The following is a 25,744-nucleotide window of genomic DNA, read 5'->3' on the forward strand; positions in this document are numbered from 1 at the left end:
GGGGGCTGGGGCCCCCGAGTCTGAAGCGCCGGCCCTAGGCTGCTACATATGTCAAATGTTTACATGCGTCGTTCGCGGCTCGCTTCCGCCCATCCAGTACACCTACGCGCTTCATGGATTCGTTTCGAGGCTCTGGAGAAGGATAACGACGACGTAAAGAAAAAGCGTGCTTTTACGGGAACGCGGCGACGTCGTCGAAGAGTGTCTCGGCGCGAAAATGGGTAGCTTCGCGAGTAGAATCGCGTCGATGTCCAATACAGCTGTTCACAATGTGTATCGTGGCTGCAAGCGCAAGTACATCGAGGAATACGACTGCGATTCCGAGTCCGATTACATTGAACGAACGCTGCATACACCGAAAAAGTAAGATAATCTCGCTTTGAATTTTTCCCCATTTTTTTTGTTCCCCGTCTGTCGACAGTTTCGCGGGGTTATACCTCGATATCGTAATGTCATTTCATATTTTATCGCATAGTGAATATGTCCTCTTTGCAGGAGAAAATTGCTCACGACGGCACAGTACATATACAAAACTCTGTTCCAAGAAGAGAAAGGCAGTGACATAACTGTATTCATACTGGGAAGAGCATGGAGATTACATAAAGTTTATATTAGTCAGGTATGACTCACACAGGCGCGCGCATTCTCCACATGCACACGATACAACACATGTATATGTTTGACCCTGTTTTAATTTTCCTTTTATAAATGTAACATTTCAATAACAGATTCTTTCATTAATTTTGCGATGCACATTTTTGCTTATATAAATATATGCAATATATATTTTAGTAATTATATAAATATAAAAAATATAAACTACACAAGTATCAAATTTAATTGTTAGAATAAAATCTATTCGAGAAATTAAGTCTTGTTTGCAAAAATTTATGCACTTTACAACTACTAAATACTTTTGTTGCAAAATTTTAGAAAAACAATTCCAAATTGATACAAAACATCTGTTATTTTGATTATATTTTATATAGTTCTAATGCAAGATTATTTAAAAAATGTATATTTTTTCTTTGCAGAGTCCATACTTTGCTAGCATGTTTTCTGGTTCTTGGAGAGAGACTAATGAGAAAGTCATTAATGTAGAAATCACAGATCCTAACATTACAATGAATTGTAAGAATATACATATTACCTATTATAGTTTAATTAAATATACAGACAGTTACTCTTACATATTGTATCAAAAATTTAAGAATTATACAAATATTATCTGAAAGAATATTTACAATTGTTTCAGCATTGTCTACGGTCTTAGGTTCGCTCTATCAAGACGAAGTCATTTTGGAGCCAAAAGAAGTTATTTCTATTTTGGCAACATCTGTTCTGTTTCAATTGCAAGGCTTAATAGATGAGTGTGCGGACATTATGATAGAAACTACAAATAGTGAGACTGTTGTGCCATATTATAATGCAGCTGTGTCATATGGCGTACCTACTGTGAAAGCAGCTGCGAAACGATGGTTGGAAGTCAATCTATTGAATTATGGATGGCAACATCCTCCTTTTTTAAAAGAAATTACACCAGACTTAATGGCGGAATTAGTTGCCAGTCCTGATTTAGTTGTCTTGCAAACAGAATTTTGCATATATCTTATGTTGCGCATATGGTAAGTTTATAAGTGTCTATAGATATTTTATTCAATTTCGAAAAATGTCGAATAAACATTAAAATTGCATTTATGGTATATATACATTTTTGTATTGTCATGTAGGTTATTTGCGCATGTACATGATTATGATGATTCATTGAAAATTGACGATTATTTTAAAAATCACAAGTGGACGGAACCATTTCTAACGACTGATGAGGGAAAAGAGTACGCAACACCCTTCAAGGCATTAAAGATGAAATATTTGCTTTTACACGAACAAGATGACAAGATCTTGTATAATGATAATTTAATACCACCAGATTGGTTGTACAATGCTTATAGAGAACAGTGGCATCATTTATTAAGAGTTGATGGAAATTTAGATAGAGGGTAAGCTTAAAGTTAAATATTACAATTAAATTTTTTAAAAATAAATTTAGATAAAAACTAGATTATTTATTTATTTATTTATTTTTTTTATATATAGTCCAATGCAGATGACGGAAGAAGAATTTTCAAAGGAATGCTTTCGATGTGGGAGATGTGTCGAAAAACCAGGCGAACATACTTGGAGATGGAAAGCATTCCATTATGGACTGGACTTGGTAATGACTGTTGACACAACTGGCTTGCGCATTATGAGAAATCATAGAGCAGACACAGAACATATTAAAGCCAATCATAAAGAACATAAAATTCTAATAAAGTAAGCTTGTAATTATCTTTGCTTGAATTTAAAAACAAATTTTAGATTAAGAGTAATAACAAAAATATGAAATTTTTCAATTTTAGAGTCTGTTTATTTTCATTGGACGAGCAACGTCAAGTAAAGCATGTTCAAAATTCGGGTATGCTAAGATTACGTTTGAAGAAGAATACAGAAGTAAGTTACCATTTCAAGATCAATTATGTAATATAATTTACATAAGATTATGTAATATAATATGTAATTTTTGCAATAGCACATCTTTTTTCAGCACGAGATAATGTCTTTGGACAAGCAGCTAACTTACCCCCTGTACATATCAGTCAATATGCAACTAGTCACACCACTCTCATTAGAAGAAGAAAAGACGTCGGTCGACGTCGTGCTTTCGGATACTTAGCATTTCAAGAATGTAACACTTTATGAATATGTAAAGGTAAAACATGTCGAATTTTCCATCAGTAATGCTTTGTAACATATTCCATTTGATTACGAATGTTGGATAAATTCGTAGACACATGTTACTATTTGGCACAACACTTAAGTAGCAAGAGAATCAAGAGATACAGATTCTTAGTAGAGATCAAATTCTTTCTCTTGCAGTGATATACAGGATCCATTTTTACTGTACTAGTCTTTTATACTAGGATTACTAGTTTATTATTAATCTTAACAAATTCTTTTTAGTTTAATGACTGACAATTTTTCAAGCAAAAATATCCTAATCAAGGAATTAACGTTACTATCAAGTATAATTAATAGTTGAAAATATAAAAGAAAATGTTTTAAAAATTTGGGAATAAAATAGATACAATTATATTTCTTAATTTATTTTGAGTAAACTATAATAGAATTTTAATTTTGGTTTTTGTTATGAAGATGTACATATAATGTGCATAATTTTAGAGATTGGAATATTGTGATAAATAATTATATGGTATTTTTGCTAAGGAAAAATCAATTCTCCGAATTGGTTAAAGAATTTATCACCAAAAAACACGGTAGAAATGGAACATTCTGTATATACTTTTATATCAATGTATATTGGATTTGATATAATTGATGCATTTGTATTAATTATGACGATCATTCCAACAACTGACAAGAGCCTTTCCCTCCCCCTGTCATTAGATAGATTTAATCTTTTCCTCTAATCATTCCTGAGCATGTTTCTTTAGACTGAATAAAATTGCATTAATGATAATTTAGTAGATTAGATACATTGCATAATAAGAGAATTCTCTGTTTGCTCCTTTAATACTTTAATACTTTTTTAATACTTGACTTATTTTTTGTGTAACTTTAGAGTGTGAAAAATAGTTATATAATTAGAGTAGGTATTATAGAAAATGATTAATTTTTCTTTTTCGGTGCTTATTAACAAATTGTAATAATTTGATTTCTGTATTATTTTTTAGAGACAAATATTAAAAGACAATGTGATAAATAAATGACATTGTCAATTGAAAACGGAAAAAAGCGCTTTTAAACGCTTTTATTAAGTTGAAAGTTACAAATAAGCAAAGTCATGTCTCTGTATAAACACACATTTTTATTAATAGTTTATAGAGGAGAGTAATTTATTTTTTTGATTGCACCATTAAATTATTTTGTTTGTAAAACTGTTTAGATACCACAAGGGGTTATTGCAATATTAAACATTTTTTAATGTATTTAAGAAGCTATATTTATATACGCGTAAATTATATATATTTATAAGAAAATTTAAAAAACTTGGAAATATTTTTCTCCATGGTTTATATTTTTTATTTGTCATAGTTTATATTCTTTATTTGTTCAATTGAAAAAAAGTATATTTCATTAATTAAATAACACGCATTATGCAAAAAAGAGCGACTGATTGAGCACTTTCCTGTCTTCCCAGTAAAGAGTTTTTTCGGATATATATTGTAGTGCCTTTTCCATATCTATCTACTTAAAGAGAAACTAATGCGTATAAGCAAATTAACTTTTATATTATGCATAGAACGATAACTTTTGTAGACGTTTTTTTTTGTAAAAATATTCTCTTATTGCAACAATCTTTCGGTAAGATTATAATAAATTTGATAGATACATGTAGTTTATGGGATTTTTCTCATATACCTACTCAACTCATATCCTTACCTTCTTAAAATAATCTTTTCAACATGTGCAATTCAAGTTTAAATAATCAATTTTAAATAATAATTTAATTTTAATGTTAATTGTTTTAGTGTGACAATTACTTTAATTGATTCCTGTATAAAAATTTCAGAATTGAATATTTTATTTCACACAAACCAATTATTTATTAGCCTTCAGAGAAATTCTTATACGACATTGTAATTGCTCGCTAAAAAAAACGGGTTATTATGAAGATTTGTAAAGAAATACGCCTTGTTAATCGCTCAACACTTTATTATTGGCAGAATACTCTTTCTTTCTCTTTCTGTACAGAATATATGATATTGTAATGTTACATTTGTGTATACGCGATACACACAACGAACATTACGATTTAATGTGATTTGATACAGGCATTCTTTTGACATGTGTTACAGACAATAAAAGGCGTTCTATGAAAAATGTCATAGAATCTTGCGATTTTATTACGACGATCATCAATCTCTTTGATCATATTATTAAAGTAAATCTTAATTGACGCATTAATATGGGAAATAATTTTCACGTAATTTCGAGTGATGTAATTTCAGTAGAAAATTTACGCTATCGTAGTTTGAAAATAGTGATTTATAAATTGAAATACTTTCATATAATAATATAATAGTAATATATTTTTTATATCACACAATAATATAATATTATAATATTATATTTTATAATATAATATAATAATATAATATAATATATTTTTTATATTACAATATTTTATTAATGTAAGAGCTACATATCGCTATTTTCAAAATATGACAGCATTTTATTATCGATATAAGTTATATTATAGCATCGTTTTCTTTAGTCATTAAAGTATCACGTGTGATAGATATAATACAAAGAAGCAGATTTTATGCTTGCAATATTTTTCTATTTAGAAAAGATTATAAAATTAATTTGAATAGGTCACACATGTAAGAGCAATTAATATACTCATTTATTTCGCGCAAAAAATATATAAATGTCACAAGCATATGGCTACAATAATATAAGAGATTATAAGAAGAGATTGAAAATTGAACAAATCATATCAAGAAATTAAGACAGTTGCAAAAATCCGATAATGAATTTAAAAAATGTAGAATATAGAAGCAGGATATATATATACATATATACATACACATATTTCATAATTGCGTGAAATTTTACATATACGAGACATTTGGATATTCAACATATGCTTGCAATAAGATCGTCATTTTCGAGTCATTCTTGAGAAATAATGTATTTTCATGTCAAAAGAATGCTAGTCAATCTCAACAACAATAACTCCAAATTTTTTTTTTAATTATGGAGTCGCAATATTTCCAATGACATGGAATAAAATCACTCGTCTTGAAACGACAGGGGAGATGAAAGAGAAAGCGTTGGAAGAAGGTAAAGTTTTTTTTACTATCAAATTTGCTAATTTATATAACGAAAATTGTTTCTAGTCTTAAATATAGAGCATTGCGGTCAATACTAAAAGCATGTGATTTTACATTTAATTTATAATCTTCGATAGCATCAAAATTTCAATCATTTACTCCGACTTCGTATCCATTTCAACATTTTTTTTCCTTTTTCCACCCTTTTCTCTCTCTTTATTTCTCCTGTCGTTTCCAGTCTTAACAATACCATCACGTCCATCAAAAGATTGTTGCCATTTGTCCTCTAACAATAATAATTATCAGCAGTATTATTTATATAACAACGGGTCGCGTTAATGTATACGTACTAACAATAACTATAATAGTAATAATAATAGTAGCGGTGGTAATAGTAATTATAATAGTATAACGATTGTTATTAATGGCGACGACGGGTGATGGACAGCAGCAATAGTGACGATCACTTTTGTATACTACTCTGTAATACTGTGATGTAGTTTATATTGATAAAGCACGCTATTTCTCTCTTTCTCACTTAGATTAATTTTTTTTATCGAAAAAAACCTAAACTAAAAAATCTATTATCTTCCTCGTTATTGCTCGCTCGTCATTTGCTTATATCGCACATTGCTGTATTTTTTTTTATCATTATTACTATTATTATTAGCATTAGTATTATATAGTGTTCGATCACTATTAGTACAAGCACATGTAGCAGTAATCGAAAAATGAAATAGGTTTATCTTGTTAAAAATGTAATTGTGGGCATGAATGAATTTCTATGAGCTGTGATAAGGAATGTGATTTTTGTAACGAGTTGACAGATTGAGAAAAAAAATTCTTTTTAAATGTCGACATTATTTCAGCTTTTTCGATCAGGAATAACAATGATCGACACAAATTCGCTTATTGCCGAACACCCTGTATTTACCTTCTTACTTTTCGTCGTCCGTGAGCAAAAAAGGAGAGCAACGAATTATATTAAGGGCCGGTTTTTTCAATGTCAGTCAATTTATTTGATCTCTCTGTGTATATTTATTATGAGCAGTATGCTGTACAATCTAAAAAGAGAGAGATAAAGGAGATTTATCCGTTAGATAAATTATAGCGGAGATTTTACATATACCCAAAGGTGCAACAACCGGCCCTAATCGAGTTTAGCGTTCCGCTCAATTATTATCAATTATTATTGCACAGACACATGCACACATACAATCAGCCATGTATCGTCATCACACATATATATATGCACATACGCATACAAATGGCGGTTATTGTACGCTCAGGTGACTCAAAAATTGCTTATTTGCTTAAACTGCACTTATTGCAAACTTTTGCGAAACACGCGAATAATCGTGGACGCGATGGTGGATTTTCAACCCTTACTAGAGCTAAATGCGAGGTTTCTCTCGGCATATCGTCGATATGTTATGTCCCGTTCTTTACATAGCGCTACTTTAAGATGTTAAGGTATAGTGTTTTACCTTAAATCGGTTTAAGGAGATGTTTTACATCCATTCAGATTTTACTTCAGTTTAATTAGAGAACTCTTGATTTAACATCAAGTGTTTCAAGTCAAATAATTGATATTTTGGAATAAACATAATGATTTTTTAAAAATTAATAAATTTTTAATATTCTATAGTAATTATTAATTTTGTTATACATATATATTTTAAAAAACTGGCAAGAGAAATAATAATAAAAATTATATGTCATAAAAATAATAATATATATCTATAAAAAATAATTATACTATAAAATTACATGATATAATATTAAATATTATATATAATAGAAATAAGTCCATTAAAAAAAATTTAATTAAATAATAATACGTGAGAGAGAGAGAGAGAGAATATTGAAGTAGACTGAACGAATGCAACGAGTGCATCCTGCATATATACATATATGCCGTTTCATCATAAACGCTACATGACATATTGCACTTCTAGAAATAAGCAGGTCTATCAATCTCGCGTGCAATTCCATTTCGGCTTTGTTCCAACAACAAAATATATATTTTTTTTATTTTGCGTGCATTATACGTACATCGTAATTATGCATACACACATACATACAGAAACATTGCATTCATGCACAAACACACATTTATGCTGAGTAGTAGCAGGCGGGGTGCGAAATGTGTCGCGATGCCGCTACTTTGTTACTTTACTTTATCGTGTGTGTGTGAGATTTTTTTTTGTTATACTAATCATAATTCCTTCGTAAGAGGTACCTGTCTCTTTTCCTACCCTTCTTAGTTTCGATAATACACTTGTCGTGCAAGAAAATAGGTCGGTCCTATAAAAAGGTGAGCAAATCAACAAGAATCGATAGGAATGCATTTTACGAAAGTTTATAAATTTAAAGTTTACAAATCTTTTTTTATAAAATTTAGAACCCTCACGATGTATGTGAAAAAAATAATTGCACGTTACTTAAACACGTGTGAATAATAAAATTTCGTAAATTAAGAGGTATTTTCAAAAAATTAAATTTCTAATCGATTCCTCTTAATCTACTTGAGCAAAAAATATCCGCAGAAGTTCTCTATTCGACACTTGGTTGAGCCGACATTGCAAAAAATCACGCGACAAGTGCGATATCAGCGAAAGACACGAAAGACACCGATTTTCTTTTTACGCATAGATAGGCCGCGTTTATCTTTTTTTTTCTCTTACTTTTTCTTTTTTTCGCGAAGATATGTACTACTGAAAGTGTTGCCTTCGCGTATCTGGCAGTTATCACCGTTACGCTATATTATAATCCGGCTATTTTTTGCAGACCGTTCGCAGCCTAAGACACTGTCGAGGAGTCGATTAAATCTACCCGATTACTACCTATGAGATTAAAAATTTCCCTAAGATGTTCACTATGTCTTTCGAGAGACATGCCATATTATTCCAGTGAATCCTTTGAGAGAAAACCGTGGCGCAAATGTATGATAATTCTTTGTCTTTGATGAGAAGCGAGAAGTCCAAGATTTTATATTTGTTTGGTGAAATATATTTATATCGCTTGTAACTGACTAAGAAAATAAATTTTATACGTAACAGAATAAAGTGAGTCGAATGTATACATTTACAAATTATAGTAATTGTTCATGTTTTAATAAAAACTTGCTAGATTAATATAAATAATTTGTATTATCTTGAAATGAAAGTTGTTTAAATAGATAGATTATATGTAGATATATTTATATTTTATAGATATAAGTCCCAACTTGACATTTATGTCTCCATATTTTTTGATCTTCCATGACAGTTATCTACGATTGCATATTTCTTTTTTTATTTTTATATTTTTTTGAAGAAATAAATCACTTGTCTTTAAACTTTATCGCAGAAAAAAAACTAACAAGGATAATTGTTTGCTCGATCTGTCTCAATAAGACTACATACTATATCATTAATTTGGATTGTATTATTTATCTCATGGATATAGTTTACCGTTCGTAGCTTGATTGATATTAGAATTATGTAACATATACAGAATATCCGATATTCTTGAATATTACTCAATATTAATTGCATATCCTTTCGAATCGAATTTCAGTTTATCAAAATTGTAAAAGAATCTCAAGAATAATAAAAAAAGAGAAAGAAGAATAAAAGGAGCTGTAGAAAAGAAAATGATAAAAAATTGCACTTTTTTCCTTAAGGCTTTTGCAATACGTATGCGCGCGAAAAATTAAAAAGATTCCTGAAAAGTAGGGAAAGTGATTCGTTGTATAGCATTCAGACAGAAAGAGGGAAAAATTCGATAGCTGAAATTCTAGCAAAATATTCGTGGAAGCGATCATATCGTTTGACCATCGGTTCAATTAGGCCGGGAGACTAAGATTAGGCTAAAAATAGCATTTTTTCCTCGTTCCTCTATCATCCCTCGAATCGGGGAAACCGTCTGGCGAAATTGACTGTAATCTTGCGTATCTCGATATACGAACGGTCCGTTTGTTATTAGCGGCTGGCTGGATTGACTCGGGTGACTCGGTTGGACACGATGAATCGTTAGGCAGAATTGGGCTGGCGAGAGACAGGAGGGCACGACAGGAGCAGACTCGGTATCGCCAGAACGGCGGTCAGGAGGGACGCCAATGGCAGTAAGGACGGCGTGCGGAGACTCTCGACGGAGTTGCAGAGATCACCAGTGCACGAGCAATATTTCGCGCGCACGTCGTGGGTGCCGGTCCTCTTAAGGCACTCGCCGTTGTCCGTGTCATGCGTGAGGTAGCCGCAGCTTCGGACGACTCTCACCTTGCCGTATACTGCAACAATACGTATCACGGGGGATTGTTCTCTGCTAATTAAGGGGAGGTTCTAGTCTAAAGGCCCGAAAATTAACGTAATTTCAGGAATTTTTTTTGAGCAAACGTAAATCTTTTTTGAAAAAAACTGTTTGTGGCATTTATTAGTACATATTTGACGAATCATACAAAATTTTGTCGAGCAAAAATAATTAAAAATGGTGGCTCCAGCCCTCACTGAAGAAAGCGCGGCGATAGTGAATGTGCGCGAAGCACTCTACAGCCCTGCCAAGTGATTTGAAACGAAAAAACGAAAAATATTCTTAAACTAGATGAAATTCGGGGGGCCTTATAAATTTCCGATTTTTAAAAAACCCTTTTAAAAAAAATGGCGGCCATTTGAAAAAAAAACCTGTTTTTCCTATTTTTTTGGCTTTAACGTTAAAAAAAAAGATTAAAAATTTTTTTTTTGAAAAAAACGCTTCCTGAAGGCCCCCTAAATTGAATAAGCTTTAATTTGAGCCGTCAAACATCGAAATCGGTTCAGTCGTTGAAGCGGAATCGTGCTTCGCGCGCAAAAAAAAAGGTGTTTCGAGAAAAACGCGTTTAAAGTTTGACAAAGAAAGATAAATAAATAAATAAATTAGATATGAAAATATCCTTTTGCCTACACATTTTCAAGACCCAAAGAATGAAAATAAAGCAACAAAAAAAAATTTTTTTTTGATCGATTTTGACCAGAACCTCCCCTTAATCATTCCTTTCACCATTTCAAGCTGTCTCAAACAGCACGCATGTCTTATTCTTAACGTCTTTTTAATATGTGTGCTGTTAGGGATGTATTTAGATTTTGATATTTTTTTAGAATAAAAATGCGCATAACCATAGGACGTTTGGACTTTTGAATAAACACTGGAATTTATTTGCATATTTAATATGAAAAAATGAAAATAAAAAGGAACAATATATAAGTATAAAAGATTAAAGGAGAACAAGAAATATAAAACAAAAGAATATTTTAATTATGCTCCCCCTTTGGGGAAAATCCTGCGGAAGCACATGTATACATATATGGCTGATAATTGCATTCTGCTGCAATTAATTAACACAAAATGAAAATAAGAAACAATATATATATAAAATTAAAGGAGAACAAGAAATATGAAACAAAAGAATATTTTAATCATATGTTCCCTCTTAGAAAAAATCCTGCGGACGCACATGCATATATGACTGATAATTGCATTCTGCTGCAATAAACACAGCTACACAACAAGTTTGTTACATTACTATTGTTATTTGTAAAATATGTAGGATATTGCGGGTTTATTAATGATAAATAGAATCATAATTGTAATCAATATATAAATTATATTTGTTAAATAACAATCTATAGAGATGCAACTGCAATTTCTCGTGGTTTTTGGAAACGATTATTAACAATTAAATATAAAATTGCTAAAATATATACTATATTTGAGATATAATTGAAATATTTTTGATAGAATTTAATTACATTTTGTATAGAATATACAATTGCGGAAACAAAGCTTTATCTAAGAGTGGCCTCACCTTTTTGACTGATTTTTCGGCAAAGAGTAGGTTCTAAATGACTGAGATGTTCCAAGCGAGGTTGGAAGCTGCAGTTCACAGTTCCCAGACTGTACGGATCGAACGGGTCGCCGCATCTCGGGTCGTACTCGCTGTTGCATTGATAACAAATTATCGCCTCACCTGAGATAAAAAAGAAAACCGATTAAAATAGTTTCTCCCGAAAACTTTAAAATTCCGAAAAGTTTCTAGAGTTTCTAAGGCATACTTTGACACATGCAATAAATGTAAAGTGCGCATATATTTTCCTTATGCACTGTAAAAATGTATATAATATTACATTAAAAATATATGTAAAATTACATAAATAATAGATGTAAAATTACATGATAAATAATGAAAAGATGTCGGTATATATCTTCATTATTTATCGTGCAATTTTAAATCTATTATTTATGTAATTTTACATATTATTTTATGTAATACGTTACACATGTTTTTACAGAGTGCAATTATATAAAGATCGCGCGTCGGAATGCCAGCAGACTATTTTACATATACATGTGTTTGAAATTCCAATAATTAAAAATAGCAATTTTAAAAATTTGCGATTTGATCGTATGTATATATGATAGGTTCGAGACAGGATATCAGACTCGAGCGCGTCGATCGGGGAAAGGTCTGGTTCACGTTTTCTCGCCCTTCTGATGACGTAACGCTGCACGCGCACCCGTTGCATCCCACGACTACGGAACTAGGCTGATACGGCGCCAGCTGATATCGAACAGGCAAGGCACGCGATGACCTACACTCAGCTGTGTCGTGGATCGATACGAAGAAACCGAATTTTATAACCAGGTATAAAATTAGGCGATTAGAAGGAGAATGGATGAGCGACATGAGTAAGTCAATTGCACGTTTTACTTCGAGTATCTATGATTGTGACCTCACATTTGCCAAATATTAATCCTTCATTTTCTTTGTACACCTCTATACATTTTTCCCTCTTAATCTTTACATTTTTTATGTATTTTTTAAAATATTTTTTTTATATTTTACTATTTATTTCTGTATTATTTCTTATCGTAATATTCGTTATAATTTTATTTCCGGACAAGTATATTCCTAAAGTACGAAATAAAATATTACTACTACTCTTACGTAATTTATTCCTATTACACGCGATTTTACTTGAATTTATTTTATATATACTTTATTACAATAGATAATATATAAAACGTGTATAAAAATAAAATTTATTTTTATTCAAGCTACTTTTGTAAAAGAGTTGAATAAAATTAGGAAATTTGCTGACGATGAATTAAATATATTATTAATGATATCTAAACATGTCAGAGGATAAAACATTATCGTTAATCTCAATCGAATTTTGATCGTAATAATAGACAGTATTGTACTTTCACTCTAATAATGTATAATTTATATATTTACAATCGAAGTTATATAATTTTCTCAATTCGCATTATTGCCTCTACATTAACGATAAATTTTTTATGAACAAGAATCGAGGAAACTATATAAACACTATAAGCATATATAGACAAACTAGCAGAAAATATTCTTATCTAGAAAAGCAATCTATATATTTTGGAAAAAAGAAAGCATATATATATATATATATATATATATATCTTATTAATATATCTTATAAATATGATATACGAGATAATGTAGATAAAAAATAAGAAATAATGTGATAATTAGGAGAAAAGGGAGATTACGCACAAGACTATACTGAATACTCAGAAAGGGATGAGGAAAAAAGGGGAAGAGGGTGAATGAGAGGAAAGGGGTCGGAGAAGGAGAAAGTGGGTCGCTCGATAACTTTCACAACGGTAGCTTTCGTAGACGCTATCCTAAATTTCAACAAATTGTCGGAAATAGCGCACTTAACCGCGATGTATCAAATTGCGGATTGCCGATGCCAATTACTCTCATATATCGGCAACTGCTTCGATCGGCGCGAATGGAAAAAAAATCGGACGTCGCGTTAAGCATCTTCCGATCCCCTGTTCGCGAGAAAAAAATTGAGAGAGAAGCGGAATTTTTAATTCGAAAAAAAAAAAAATAACTCAATCGTGTATATTGAATCGATCGCGCGTGATAAAGTTCGCCCGAATATCGAATATCGAAGAAAGTGACGTCATCGCGCTATTACTCTCCGTTGTGTCTCCATTTTTCGTCCGAAAACTTTCACCTTTACTACGATAAGGTCGTCAACATTGTAGATAAGGTTTGTTAAGAAGATAGCGAGACGTCCGGCTTATTTTGCACTATCAAAGGAAACGAATTTATCTATTTCCCGGGTTTGACTTTTCCGCTTTCGCACTCGCCGGACACGTATCGACAACGTCAGCTGAGAAAAATGCGATTAAAGCTCGACGATTCGTTCGATCGAGGTCGTGAATTTAATACCAAACAATGAAATCTAGCTGGACAATAACTGGCTTAATTTAAAAAAAAAAATTAATTGTTGTTTAATTTCCAACGTTAAGTGACTCTGCAAACAATTTTTCTCATTTTGGCAAAGATGCATAAGCGAATTATTTTGTTAAAATGTTTAATGCGTAATTTTGCAATCATTTTTTTGTCACAAAAAGCAAAATTTTTATTTCACGATAATTAAATAAATTGCAGCTCAAAAGCTCGGATAAATGCATAAAAAAATAACTATTACTTTTTTCAATTTATTTTCGTGCGATTTGAAACGATTATTCGGTGGCTCTGTGAATAAATTTGTAGCTTATGCCGAATGTGGAGATATATAGTATAGTTTTACGATATTTTTTCACGATAATAAAATTCAATCCGACAATATCACGCCTCGCTTATTTAATCCGAGATCCGAATCTCGAAGTACCACAAGTGCTACTGTTGTAAGAATTCGCCGATTGGTTTTTCACTGGCCGTAATACCGCGTATAATGCTAATATCGTTAAATAATGTCGCAAATCGATGCATAAAGTGAGAAAAGAAATAGATGAGAGATCAACTATGCCTTAAAAAATAGAGAATCGAGAAAGAGTTAATTTCTACGAAAACCAAACTCTACTCTTAAAATAAGGAATCAGTTTCTCTCAAACTTTTGATAGTCATGTCTTTTTCAAATACTTAGAAATATGTTTAATCGAATGCCAAATAGGAGAAATGAATTTATCTTGAAGTAAGAAGACGTAAGGAATTGTTAAAAAATGAATCTATATCTTGAAGTAAGTTGTAAAGAATTTATCAATAATATAAAGGACTTATCTTTTTTTAATCTGCTAGATTGCTCTTTGTAAAAAATAAAATAAATTGATAGAAATAAAAAGAAATTAAAGCCAATTCTCTTTTTCATCAGAAACAATTTAGAAACTTCGAACCGAGAAGTTGGTATAGTTGCTCCTTTAAATGACCTCCTGTTTTACTTATGTAATAATGCTGAGTTCAAATCTTTGCGTAACAATTTCCAATTCTTTATAGCAATACATATTCGCGATAATATCGTTTAAAATAAATGATACTATTTTATATAATTATGTATAAGTAATTTAACTTGCGTGCAGAGTGAAATTGAAAAGATACTTATTAGCTTATTTAACTGCAAAGTAAAATTTAAATGAAATATGCAGCAGGTATAATGTAAATTTGTAAATCGTTACATTGATAGCGTATTGCAAAGAGATATTTTTTTCCAAGAAATTGCAAACATCTTATAAATCCACTTTGAAGATTTGTTTTTACAGGAATCAATTTCTTTCGATACATTTAATTCGTCAAATATATTAAGCTTGCAACGCGTTTTCACTTTTGCATGCACTTTTATATTTCTCGCGAGCTTGGAACAAGCAAAAAAGAAAAGAAAAGATTTGAAGATGTTATTTCCCGAATGATACAAGACGTTGTAAAGACATCTAAAAGACACACTCCATTGAGACATTCTTTAAACGTTTTTCAGATAACGCCAGGTCTATAAGACTTCGTAAAGATGTCTAAGAGATATTTAAACATCTTTTAAACATTCTTTTCGTAAGTTTAAAACATCTATAAAAGAACCTGCAATTTCTCGGATATTTTTTAACTCTTTACAATCGTAACTTCTTCGCTAAATTGGAGAATGCACAATTTAACGAGAAAAAAATTATCTCGTTATAATCTTTATAAAATTTTGCATATGACAAAAAATGATAATTAATTATATTAATGTAAAAAAATATGTAATATATTACATGAAAATGTGAAAAATTGCATAAATAATAAGTGTAATTTTACATATTTTTGAAGACGGGAAAGACTTTACATCCGAAATTAATTGAAATCGCAAAGATTTGAGTATTTCTTTCTTTTTTTTTTTAGATTTTTGTGTTGTACGAATTTTGCCAAGTCACCAAACAAGATATAAGAGATTTCCCTTATTCGTCTAGACGGTGCATTCACGGCGATAACTTTCCCTGTTATCAGCTCTTCGCCGCATTGCGCCGTATATACGTATATTTTCTACGACTTGCGAATAAAATGACCGAGGTCGTATTTTATCGATCGTTCCGGCGTTTTAGGAGACGATATTCGCAAATGACAAATTCCAATTATCGTCCAATTAATTAATACGTATTGAGAATATATGGGAATGTTCTATTCAACTCGCGCGCGAGGATACTTCGATGTTCGAACTCGTTACTCACAAACTTTTCGTTCAAATTTCCTATGCGAACTTTCAAGTGCTTCTCTATTGTACTAACAACTATATGTACATTTTCCTGGAAAATGTGCCAATGAAAACTAACGCGACTAGTCGCGACTCTAGAAGCTCGTGAGAAAAAATATTCAAATTTTTCATACATTCTTTTGCACAATATTAAGAAAAAAGTTTTGTGTAGACATTTAAAATTGTATAATGACTGCAAAAAAATGCATTTAGAGTACCTAATTTATTATCATGTCAAGTACAAAGGCATTTATAATTGTATCAATTTTTTAAACAATTATAATAGCTTGTGTGAGATAAAAATAAGCATAAAATTATTTGCTTACATATTTTTACAGTGCTTCGAATAAAAAAAGCTACTATACTGTTATACTACTTTATTCCCGCATTTTATATCCATGGTGAATTGTAAATCTAAGGAATCGAGGGGAAAAACATTTTTATATATAATTATATATAAATAATTGTATAATTATACCATATAATCGTAAATCTATCTGTGAAATATGTCCATTTTTATACATAATTATATAAATTTATATAAAAATTATAAGGGTTCATATATATAATCGTGCCAAATTATATATGAAACATATATTTATATATATGAAGAAATACTTAATTATTGTATATAATTATATAAAATATAATACTTAATTATTATATATATTTTTATATTTAATATATATATATATATATTTTTATATAAAAAGCACTTTCATCTAATTATGTATGGACATATTTGATATATAATTTTGCAGTTATGTGTATAATTTTCTATATTTCTATATATAATTTGATATTGTTATATATAAAAATGTTGTTCCCGGGTTGCTTTCGCGCGCGTACAAAGAGCTAAATTTTTGATATCCGATTTCGTTCCTTCTCCTTTCGCGCCAACTGAAACGATCATCATCGGATAGAGGCTCTCTCGCTCCGACAATAATCGCGCTCCTTGAAAGAGGATCGATCCGCTAGTATATAAATTCCCAGGAACCGCGAACTGGTGAGTCCGCGATCGGCACTCACCGCGATCGAAAGTCGCCGCCAGGACGAGGACGAAGCCGATGATCGGCGCGGCTCGACTCGCGATCATGGTCATCGCCGTCGTGATCGCCGGACCATGTGCTCTAATCGCGCCGGATCCGCGGTCGTCGCATGGAAGTCGAACGAGCACGTCGTCTGGGGGAGTGCGGTTCCGTCGTCGTCGTCGTCGTCGTCGTCGTCGCCGGGGAGAAAGGATTAGGCAGTGTGGAGTGAGCGTATTTTAATACGGAGATTTAATTCGCGTCCGCAACCGGGATGAGAGAGAGACTCTCCTTTTCAGGGACGGTGGTTCGTTCTCGGGCTCTCGCGCGCTCCGTTCGCCACTTTGCCCGGACGCATAGCAACTGACGCGCGATATCCGACCGTGTCAGAGTTTCCCTCTCGGCCTCGGCTCGCTCGGCGCACTCTATATCTCCGCGCACTATGCGGCAGATTCCACCCCTATCCACCCTCTCTCCTTCGCTTCTTCCCTCCGTCCTGAGAGACGCATACAGACTACCCTTTCTTGTCGCAGCGAGATTCCGAAAGTGCACTTTCGAGAAAGCGCACTTTCATCTCCGACACACATCTCTGTTCTTATTTCATTCATTATTATAATCGCACAAATTCATGGGAGACCGCACAGGGGGGCATTTACCTTCGTTGGAATTGGTAAAACATTTTTAATCATTATTTGCACCCCTTTTGAATAAAATTGCTGCAATTTAGTTTTAATATAACAAATCAAAATTAAATTAAATTTAAAAAATTAAGAAAAATTTTAATCGTGCATCCCTCACCCCCAACTGAAAAAATCCTGCGGATGCCCATGCAGATCACAAATTAGGATAGTCTAAGAATAACGTATTCCGTTTCGATACAATTGTCACATTTTATCTCTGACATTCTGTTGTTATTTCATTAATAATTATAATCACAGAGATCCATGGGCGTCCCCTTGGAATCGGTAAAAAAATTAAGCATTTGCTCCCCTTTTAAATAAAATTACTGGAATTTATTTGCATATTTAATATAAAAAATAAAAATTGAGAATAAAACAATTTTAATCATGCACCCCCTCTGAAAAAAATCCTGCGGACGCCCATGCAGAGATCACAAATTAGGATAACGTATTCCGTGTCAGTACAATTGTCGATCTTACAATAATTAATATTTAGTAACATAAATATTTTGTAAAAACATGCATATAAAAGATTAAAAGCTTATCGTTACATTCTTTCGACAATACAATTTTAAAGAATTGTGATAACAATTTTTATCTTCAAACAAAATATTATATCGTATCTCTACAAGGATTAATGATCTAAAAAATTCACAGTTTGTTAGTTTCCATACATATATATATATATATATATATATATATATATATATATATATATATATATATATAGAATCGTCTGCATTCTCTAGGACGCGATGTCTCACGATGACAGTCGGCGACTTCCGCTCAGTCGGATATATTGGCTTTTCAATATCTTGCTGTTTACTGTATCCGCGTATGTGTACATATATATAATGTCCTATTTCTTTTATCTATTTTCCTGGCAGCAGCAACGCCTTATAAATTATGATTTCTAGAAAGAGAGGAAAATAAAAGAGATGAAAAGGAGAAGACAGTATTTTGTATGGTGTGTTTCAGGCACATATTTTATAGTCGTGTTTCTCTCGAGGACAAAATAATTTCATTTAAAGACTAGATTACCCAGCTATTTAATATTAAAAATTAAGAGAGAAATAATATATATAAAAACAATATATAATATAATAAAATAATTCATTAGGTTCTTGCTAAGGTAAAATATTTAGAAATTGAGAAATACATAAGTGAAAAAAAGTGCGAAAAGTAGATGTATGTAAGGAGATCGCTCCTTATAAAGGAAACTTTCATCTCTCCGTTGTGTATCTGAATCAGGTGAATCGTTATAAGAAAGTGTCGCGAGGAAACCCCTGCATCGCACAGGAAGCACTAGTATCGAGAAGCACTACAGTTTGACATAAGTAAATAACATATAGGTACACCTTTTTCGAACAAATGGAAAATTTCAATAAACGCACAGGATTTTTTTTTCTAGAAAAATATTTAAAAAATATATTTTAACGTGTATGTATATTATAATATATATTGTTGCGTCCACACGGGCTGGAGATCGATATCTCGTGACTTTCACTATTACTAGTCACACTCGTGCTCATGAATGAGGAACAGTTTTAAAATACAACTTAATAAAAACACAGAAACATACAAGGAACACGCAACAGGAATTATAGAATTAATAGAGCCGTAAAAAATGCGCTCGCACGAGATATCGATTAGCGTAAAATTTTATATTATCTCAGGACATTTTCCCTTTCTGATTAATAACATCTCATGCATCGGATGATCTTATCATCTCGTTTCGTATCGATCGAGCATAGCGAATTACAAATATTATCGCAAATTTTATCGCTGACAAACAAGAACGCAACAATATTATTATATAATTTTATATTCATACATACTTTCTACATTTATTGCGAAATGTGGACATTTGAGTCTAAATTTTACTTATTATATCTCCTATAAAAATTATGTTGTATATTCATAGACTGAGAGCGACACTTTTTTAAACACCATATTTAACGATAAATATGGGATATTTAAATGCAAAAATATAATATTTATAAAATATATATTTGATAAAATCTTTAAGACATTTTTTATCAGACATGCTTTCGATGTTATTTAGATGTTTACGTCATTGTGCTTTATCAACATTGCATTTCATTATAAATATTATTTCTACATCTTTCATGGAATATATCATTATTATATCATACGTTATTATTAATTAGTCAGAGGTATGATCGCTTTAATGTCGCTATTATAAATATATCGAATTCATTCTAAATTTTTTTCGACACGTTTCTTACATCGAATTCCAAATAGTTTTTTTGTCTGTCTTGTTAACATAAATACATAATGAACCATAATTCATCAGAAGTGAAAAATAGCGATGCTAAATTATTCTTAAAATTATAACGTAAATTAGAACAGTTAATATAAGATAAGCTGTACAATATATATATAAATCCATTGGCAGTAGGTCGAGCACGTTCAAAGCGCGAGTTAAATTCGCTTTGGCAATAGCAGTGCCAGAGAAAGTAGAACATAGCTTCAAATCTATATAATATATTGAAATCATTGTAGGAAAATATTTTTAGCAAGGTTGACATTTTTATGAAAATTAATATTTTTGAGGAAAAACGTCACGTTTAATATAGAAAAAAGTACTTTCACGGTAATATTTCCATAAGTTTATTGCAAATAAAATTTTGGATAATAGATTATTGTAAATAAGCTATATATATGTATGTATATATAAAATAAACTTACGGAGACAATGTACATATTTAAATTATGTAACATTGTTCTGACTTTTTGTTTTCTAGTTATAACTATGATCTTGGATATCCTTAGAAGGAATTCATTTTGTATCACAAGGCGACACATAAAATTACATAACACGAAATAAGACGTCAACATGGATACACAAAACATTTCTTAAAAGGGAATGTATTTTAACATGATTAAACATTCTAGAATCCTCAATATCTTCCCCTCTATTATATTATCAGGGGTATCGTGAGAAATCCCTTAAACACAAGATAACTTACAATGGCATTGGAAAATTGAATACGTTATTTGTAGGAAACAATTCTAGAGTGATTGTAATCGATATTTTAAAATTTTTTATACGTTACTGTAACTATATTTAATTATAACGTCACGAATAAAACATAATTAAACCTAAAAATGTAAGTCATATACGATATAAATTACATAGCAGGCAATGAAACTCGTATAATTATTTCAATTTTTTAATTTAAAATTTATTTACCGTCGCTCTAGAACTGCTTTTACTCTGCGCGGTTTACAAATAAAATTGTTATATAACGTTGTAAAACAAAGCACGTACAGGCACGTTTAGTGTAAGTACTAATATCAATAGCCTCGTATAACAAACACCTCTACATTCGTACGATTACGCGTTAAAAAAGTTTTTGTTCAAGGCCAATTAATAGCCAAAGATTGACGTCGAGTCACGTACAATAATAAATTAATATCTTAAAAAATATTTTCGTTTTAAAAAAACATGTGTATGTAAAGTAAAAATTGCATGTGCAATTTGATGAGAAGCAATTTGACTGTAATAGCTTGTCATAGATTAGCTATGGAGTAATAATAATAATAATAACAATGAGAATTGTCATTAATATATATTCCCCAAAATTTTACTTTTACTTAAATTTTTTAAAGATATTAATTATTTTTAACGTTTCATACGTGTCTCACATCCCGTATATTTATATTTTTTATAAAAACAAAATTGTCACGTATAACGAGGCACATATTGTGATATAATTTCAATCTGTCCACTACCTTTGATGCAGTTTCAAACAACCTTTATTTCTCGGGCTCATCGGGATGCTCTGTCTTGATGTGATGGGTGAATGTGTACTGCGTCGTAAAGCGTTTCTTGCAATAAGGACACTGATATGGCATCACAGGATGTGCGGACCTCAAATGCGCTACTGCTAGCTCTCTCGAGACGAATGGTGATTGACATACACCACATCGATGTCTAGAGATAAATACAATACAAAATATTACTTTTTTCCTTTGCCTGTGTCTCTTACTTTCAAGAACAAATCACATAAATTCAATAAATAAGATCAAATATATTTATGTATTTAAAAAGATTTAAATATATAATTTTTTAAAACATTTCTTTACCCATTAGCGGTTTTGATGAGAGTCCGTTTAAGAGGTGGGGGTGTACTTTGTTCACTGATTTCAATTTTTGGCTCAATAAGAGACATATTGTATTCCAACGATGTCTCTGGGCGTAATTTTGGCATCGGTTCATCCTTTTCAACTTTAATCTCGTGTTTCTGTGCCTAGATGTAATCATCGGTTAATGTAATTATTGGCTTCAAGATATGCAGAATGTATGTATATATTGTTGGATATGTAACACTAAAATTGTGCGTTAATCGTACATTACATACCGTACTGCTATGCGTGCCTTCGACGTGCATTCTCATATGAGCATTTCGTGATTGCGAACTTGCGAAAGATGCGTCACACTTTGAACATTTGTATTTCTTATCCGTATCGTGAGACGATGTCTTCTGCTGAGATTTTGCGGCAGTTTTCTTTCCAATTTGTGCCTTGCTCGTGCATTGATGAGTGAGAAGCGATACTTCTTTGAAAAAAATTTTATTACATTTTGCGCAGTGATAAGTTCTATCCACTGTGTGCATCTTTTGTTGCGTTTTATCCATAGACGATGATTTGTTGCAAGTAGCAGATGTATATAGCGAAGCATTATCGAGCGTCAGGCGTTTATGGCAACTCTATCAATAAAAAAATAAATAAATAAATAACTCGTTATTTAAAAATGCCACAAATGAACAATCATACTAATAATTTTATTGAATCTCTTACCTCATGCCTAAGCAGTTGCGATTGTTCCTTAAATGACTTTTTACATATGTGGCATACGAAGTTTTTATGGGAATTGTCCGAGTGTGTTTGGAGATGTGTTAACATTGTTGTATGGTCGCTAAACCATAGTAGACAAATGCCACATCTTGCAACGTTTTTGAATCCACTAGAATTGCGCTTTGTTGAAGATTCGTCATCTAACAGAACATTATTTTTCTCCATCACCTATAAATAAAATAATAAATAAAATTTTAATCAAGCAATTTAATATCTGTTATAATTTTAATTTATTTTATAGATATCGTACGTTTTTTATATAGAGAAAATTATAATAAATGTTTAATCAAAAGATCTTGGAGATTAAACAAACCTCGGAATAGAATCTATTCTTGGTACCACGAGTTTTAGCTTCTCTCGCTTCTCTTGCTTCTCTTTCAGCATTCAAAGCTTCCTCCTGCTCAACTGGTGACAAAACTGGTAACATTGTTGGTTGCACATTATGCTCGGTTACTCTGTGTGCGGCCAGACGTATAAAAAGTCCGAACGACCGGCCGCAAATGTCGCATTTATGTCTTTTCGGTTCATGAGTACGCATGTGATTTGATAATGCACTTTGCTGAGTGCAAACCTATAATGGGGATAATATAAAAGTATATAGTAGAATTTAACAAAAGGATTCTTCATATAGAAGTATAGAAGTACAAATTATAATTTAATACCTTTCCGCAAGTGGGACACATAAGAGACTTTACGTTTTCATAGAATTGCTCTTCTCTTTTAATTTCCTTTGGCCGTTCTGCTATCTTTGCAGGCTCTACGACAGGTAGTTTCTGCTGTATTATCGAATTTGCTTGATTATGCGTGTGTAATAGAATGTGATTTTGATAACTTTTTACAGTGGGAAAAAACCTAAAAACAGATGCATATATGTTTATAATATATAAAAAGAGCAATCTATAAAGTAAATTGTATCTTTAAAATAATCATCTATAAATTACCTATTGCACAATGAACACCAGGTGTTAGTTCCAATCTCAGTCAATTCGGCTAAATGATCGCGCAATCTATGTTGCCTTAACATTTCATAGCTTATAAACTGTCGATCGCATTTATGACAATCTTGCAAGTTTTCCGTATAGTCTAATTTGACTTTTAAATGATTATTAGCTTCGTGCTTTGCTAAGACTTCCACAGAATTAAAAGATAAAGAACATTTTCTACAGGTATATACACGCGGGCAGTGCAAATGCATGTGCTTCATTAGACTGTCCTTTGTTCTGAACAGAAACAAAAAAAAATTAAATTAAGTTATGGAATAAATCTGGCGAATATGGAACAATCTGTTGCGATATATCGCAAAATTATTATAATAATACTGATTACAAATACTTACTTGTAATAACTGTTACAGGGTGCGCACCACCATTCGGAAGTTAATTTTACTCTAGGTTGTAGCTGTTGATGATTATTCATTGTCAGACTACCAGTCAAAACTTGTTCCAAAATACTGGTTCGTTTCTCTTCCTTTCTCGTTTGATAATCTGCCTTGAAAAGTGTGTCTTCCATGTCTTCAAATATAGAAACATTTGTACCCATTTGCATATTTGCGTCAAATATATCTGACAATTTGCGTTTCTTCTTCGATGGCTCACAGATTGTAGTTTCAGCATCCAAAATTGGATCTGCATTCATCTCTTTGATTTCCACCTCGCAAGGTAGTTCAGGCAAGGTCTCCATGCAAGCATTTTGCAAGTGATCTTGACTAATCTGATTGAGCGGAGTCACGGAATCATCAAAGGGCATAGCTATCGATAGAGGAACCAATGGCGGTGGTGCTCTAGACTTCTCCTTGCAGAGTTGCGCCTGCGAATGATAATTCTAATGAAATCCATGATTATTAAAAGAAGAAAAGTAAGTTGAAAGAGCAAACTATTCCATCGACAAACCTGACATGGATCCGCTGAGTTTTTCATCGCGTCCAGGAATATCTGTACAGAGTCTGTCCGCGTACACTTGTTCAACATGGCATACATACTCTTGTAGACGTTCAGGCAATACTCTCTGAACTCGTACACGTCGTCCAGCCTCGCCGCGCAGAACTGACAGATCTGTTTGGGCAAGGGATCGGTTTTGTAGACCAGGACGGGCAGGCAGGCCCGCAGCTTCTGAACCACCCTGCGTTGCAGACCCTCGTCCCCGAAGATGGGCAGCATCTCGTTCCTCTGCTCCAAGCACAGTCTGCAGGCGTTTTCCAACTTGTCCATCGCATCGTCCATCCCGAAGAGAGTCGGGTTCATTAAGGAACACATATCGCTATCGTGAATTGGGTTAATTCACACTCGACCAAGTTGCCACAATCACGAGGCACGTCGACGCGAGCATGTTTCTCCAATGTATTTCAATATCGCGAAATGCGGTTCCTTCACGCGTACACATGTATATCTTCTCGGGGGAACTTTACTTTCACCTTGGCTCGTTCAGCTTTTGAAGCCTAAACTGAAGACTTTTGGGGAGCGAAAACTCGAATTCACTCCGACTTTTCATGCGCAACAGTCGGTCAAGCGTCTCAACTATTACGGCCGTTCTTCTCTAACGTGGACACCTTCTACGAGGAAAGCGAGGGTTGTACCTAGTCGACGAGAGCCTGCTTGTTACCATGAAAAGCCTCGCCATGCGCCATGCAGACGTCCTGCAGACGCCATTCTTCAACAACTCTCTCTTTCTCTTTCCCTCTCTTTGCCTCTTCGTCGTTGCTCTGTGCTCGTATTCATTTCATTTCATCACGCTCGAGCCTGCTCGGATCGGGCAAGAACTGAGCGAATATGTCCGTTGTCCATGGATGGGAACGAATATTTTTGTTC

The 25,744-nt window shown here is 32.3% G+C and overlaps 3 protein-coding genes across 8 annotated transcripts; 1 reads left to right on the forward strand and 2 right to left on the reverse strand.

Moving 5' to 3' along the window:
• On the forward strand, positions 1-8,950 carry gcl (germ cell-less). 3 transcript variants are annotated; one of them, XM_085480743.1, is made up of 9 exons: positions 1-363; positions 496-619; positions 1,035-1,131; positions 1,256-1,625; positions 1,731-2,000; positions 2,098-2,316; positions 2,403-2,493; positions 2,573-2,752; positions 3,735-8,950. In XM_085480743.1, the coding sequence occupies exons 1-8, from the start codon at positions 218-220 to the stop codon at positions 2,714-2,716; spliced, it is 1,461 nt and encodes a 486-aa protein (XP_085336869.1). In that variant the 5' UTR covers positions 1-217; the 3' UTR covers positions 2,717-2,752; positions 3,735-8,950. The 3 variants fall into 3 exon arrangements, with proteins under 3 accessions (XP_085336869.1, XP_085336867.1, XP_029173643.2); XM_085480741.1 differs by having other exon boundaries at positions 2-363; positions 8,631-8,950; XM_029317810.2 differs by having other exon boundaries at positions 2-363; positions 2,588-8,950.
• Positions 4,696-18,708, reverse strand: LOC114942441 (UPAR/Ly6 domain-containing protein crok). Its single transcript, XM_029317811.2, has 3 exons — positions 17,378-18,708; positions 11,665-11,826; positions 4,696-10,113 (listed from the first exon to the last, which is right to left on the reverse strand). The coding sequence occupies exons 1-3, from the start codon at positions 17,448-17,450 to the stop codon at positions 9,857-9,859; spliced, it is 492 nt and encodes a 163-aa protein (XP_029173644.1). The 5' UTR covers positions 17,451-18,708; the 3' UTR covers positions 4,696-9,856.
• LOC114942439 (uncharacterized) lies at positions 11,764-25,723 on the reverse strand. Of its 4 annotated transcripts, none has more exons than XM_085480740.1 (10): positions 24,830-25,723; positions 24,277-24,746; positions 23,882-24,160; positions 23,603-23,792; positions 23,254-23,511; positions 22,884-23,108; positions 22,436-22,792; positions 22,170-22,333; positions 21,816-22,017; positions 11,764-11,826 (listed from the first exon to the last, which is right to left on the reverse strand). In XM_085480740.1, the coding sequence occupies exons 1-9, from the start codon at positions 25,190-25,192 to the stop codon at positions 21,840-21,842; spliced, it is 2,484 nt and encodes an 827-aa protein (XP_085336866.1). In that variant the 5' UTR covers positions 25,193-25,723; the 3' UTR covers positions 11,764-11,826; positions 21,816-21,839. The 4 variants fall into 4 exon arrangements, with proteins under 4 accessions (XP_085336866.1, XP_029173640.1, XP_029173639.1 ...); XM_029317807.2 differs by lacking the exon at positions 11,764-11,826 and adding an exon at positions 18,767-18,969; XM_029317806.2 differs by lacking the exon at positions 11,764-11,826 and having other exon boundaries at positions 19,866-22,017; positions 24,830-25,721.
• Between the last annotated feature and the right edge of the window lie 21 nt (positions 25,724-25,744).

This window comes from Nylanderia fulva, unplaced genomic scaffold (genome assembly GCF_048542155.1).
Source record: "Nylanderia fulva isolate GAGA-0341 unplaced genomic scaffold, ASM4854215v1 Scaffold16, whole genome shotgun sequence".
In the NCBI taxonomy this organism is placed as follows: Eukaryota; Metazoa; Arthropoda; class Insecta; order Hymenoptera; family Formicidae; genus Nylanderia; species Nylanderia fulva.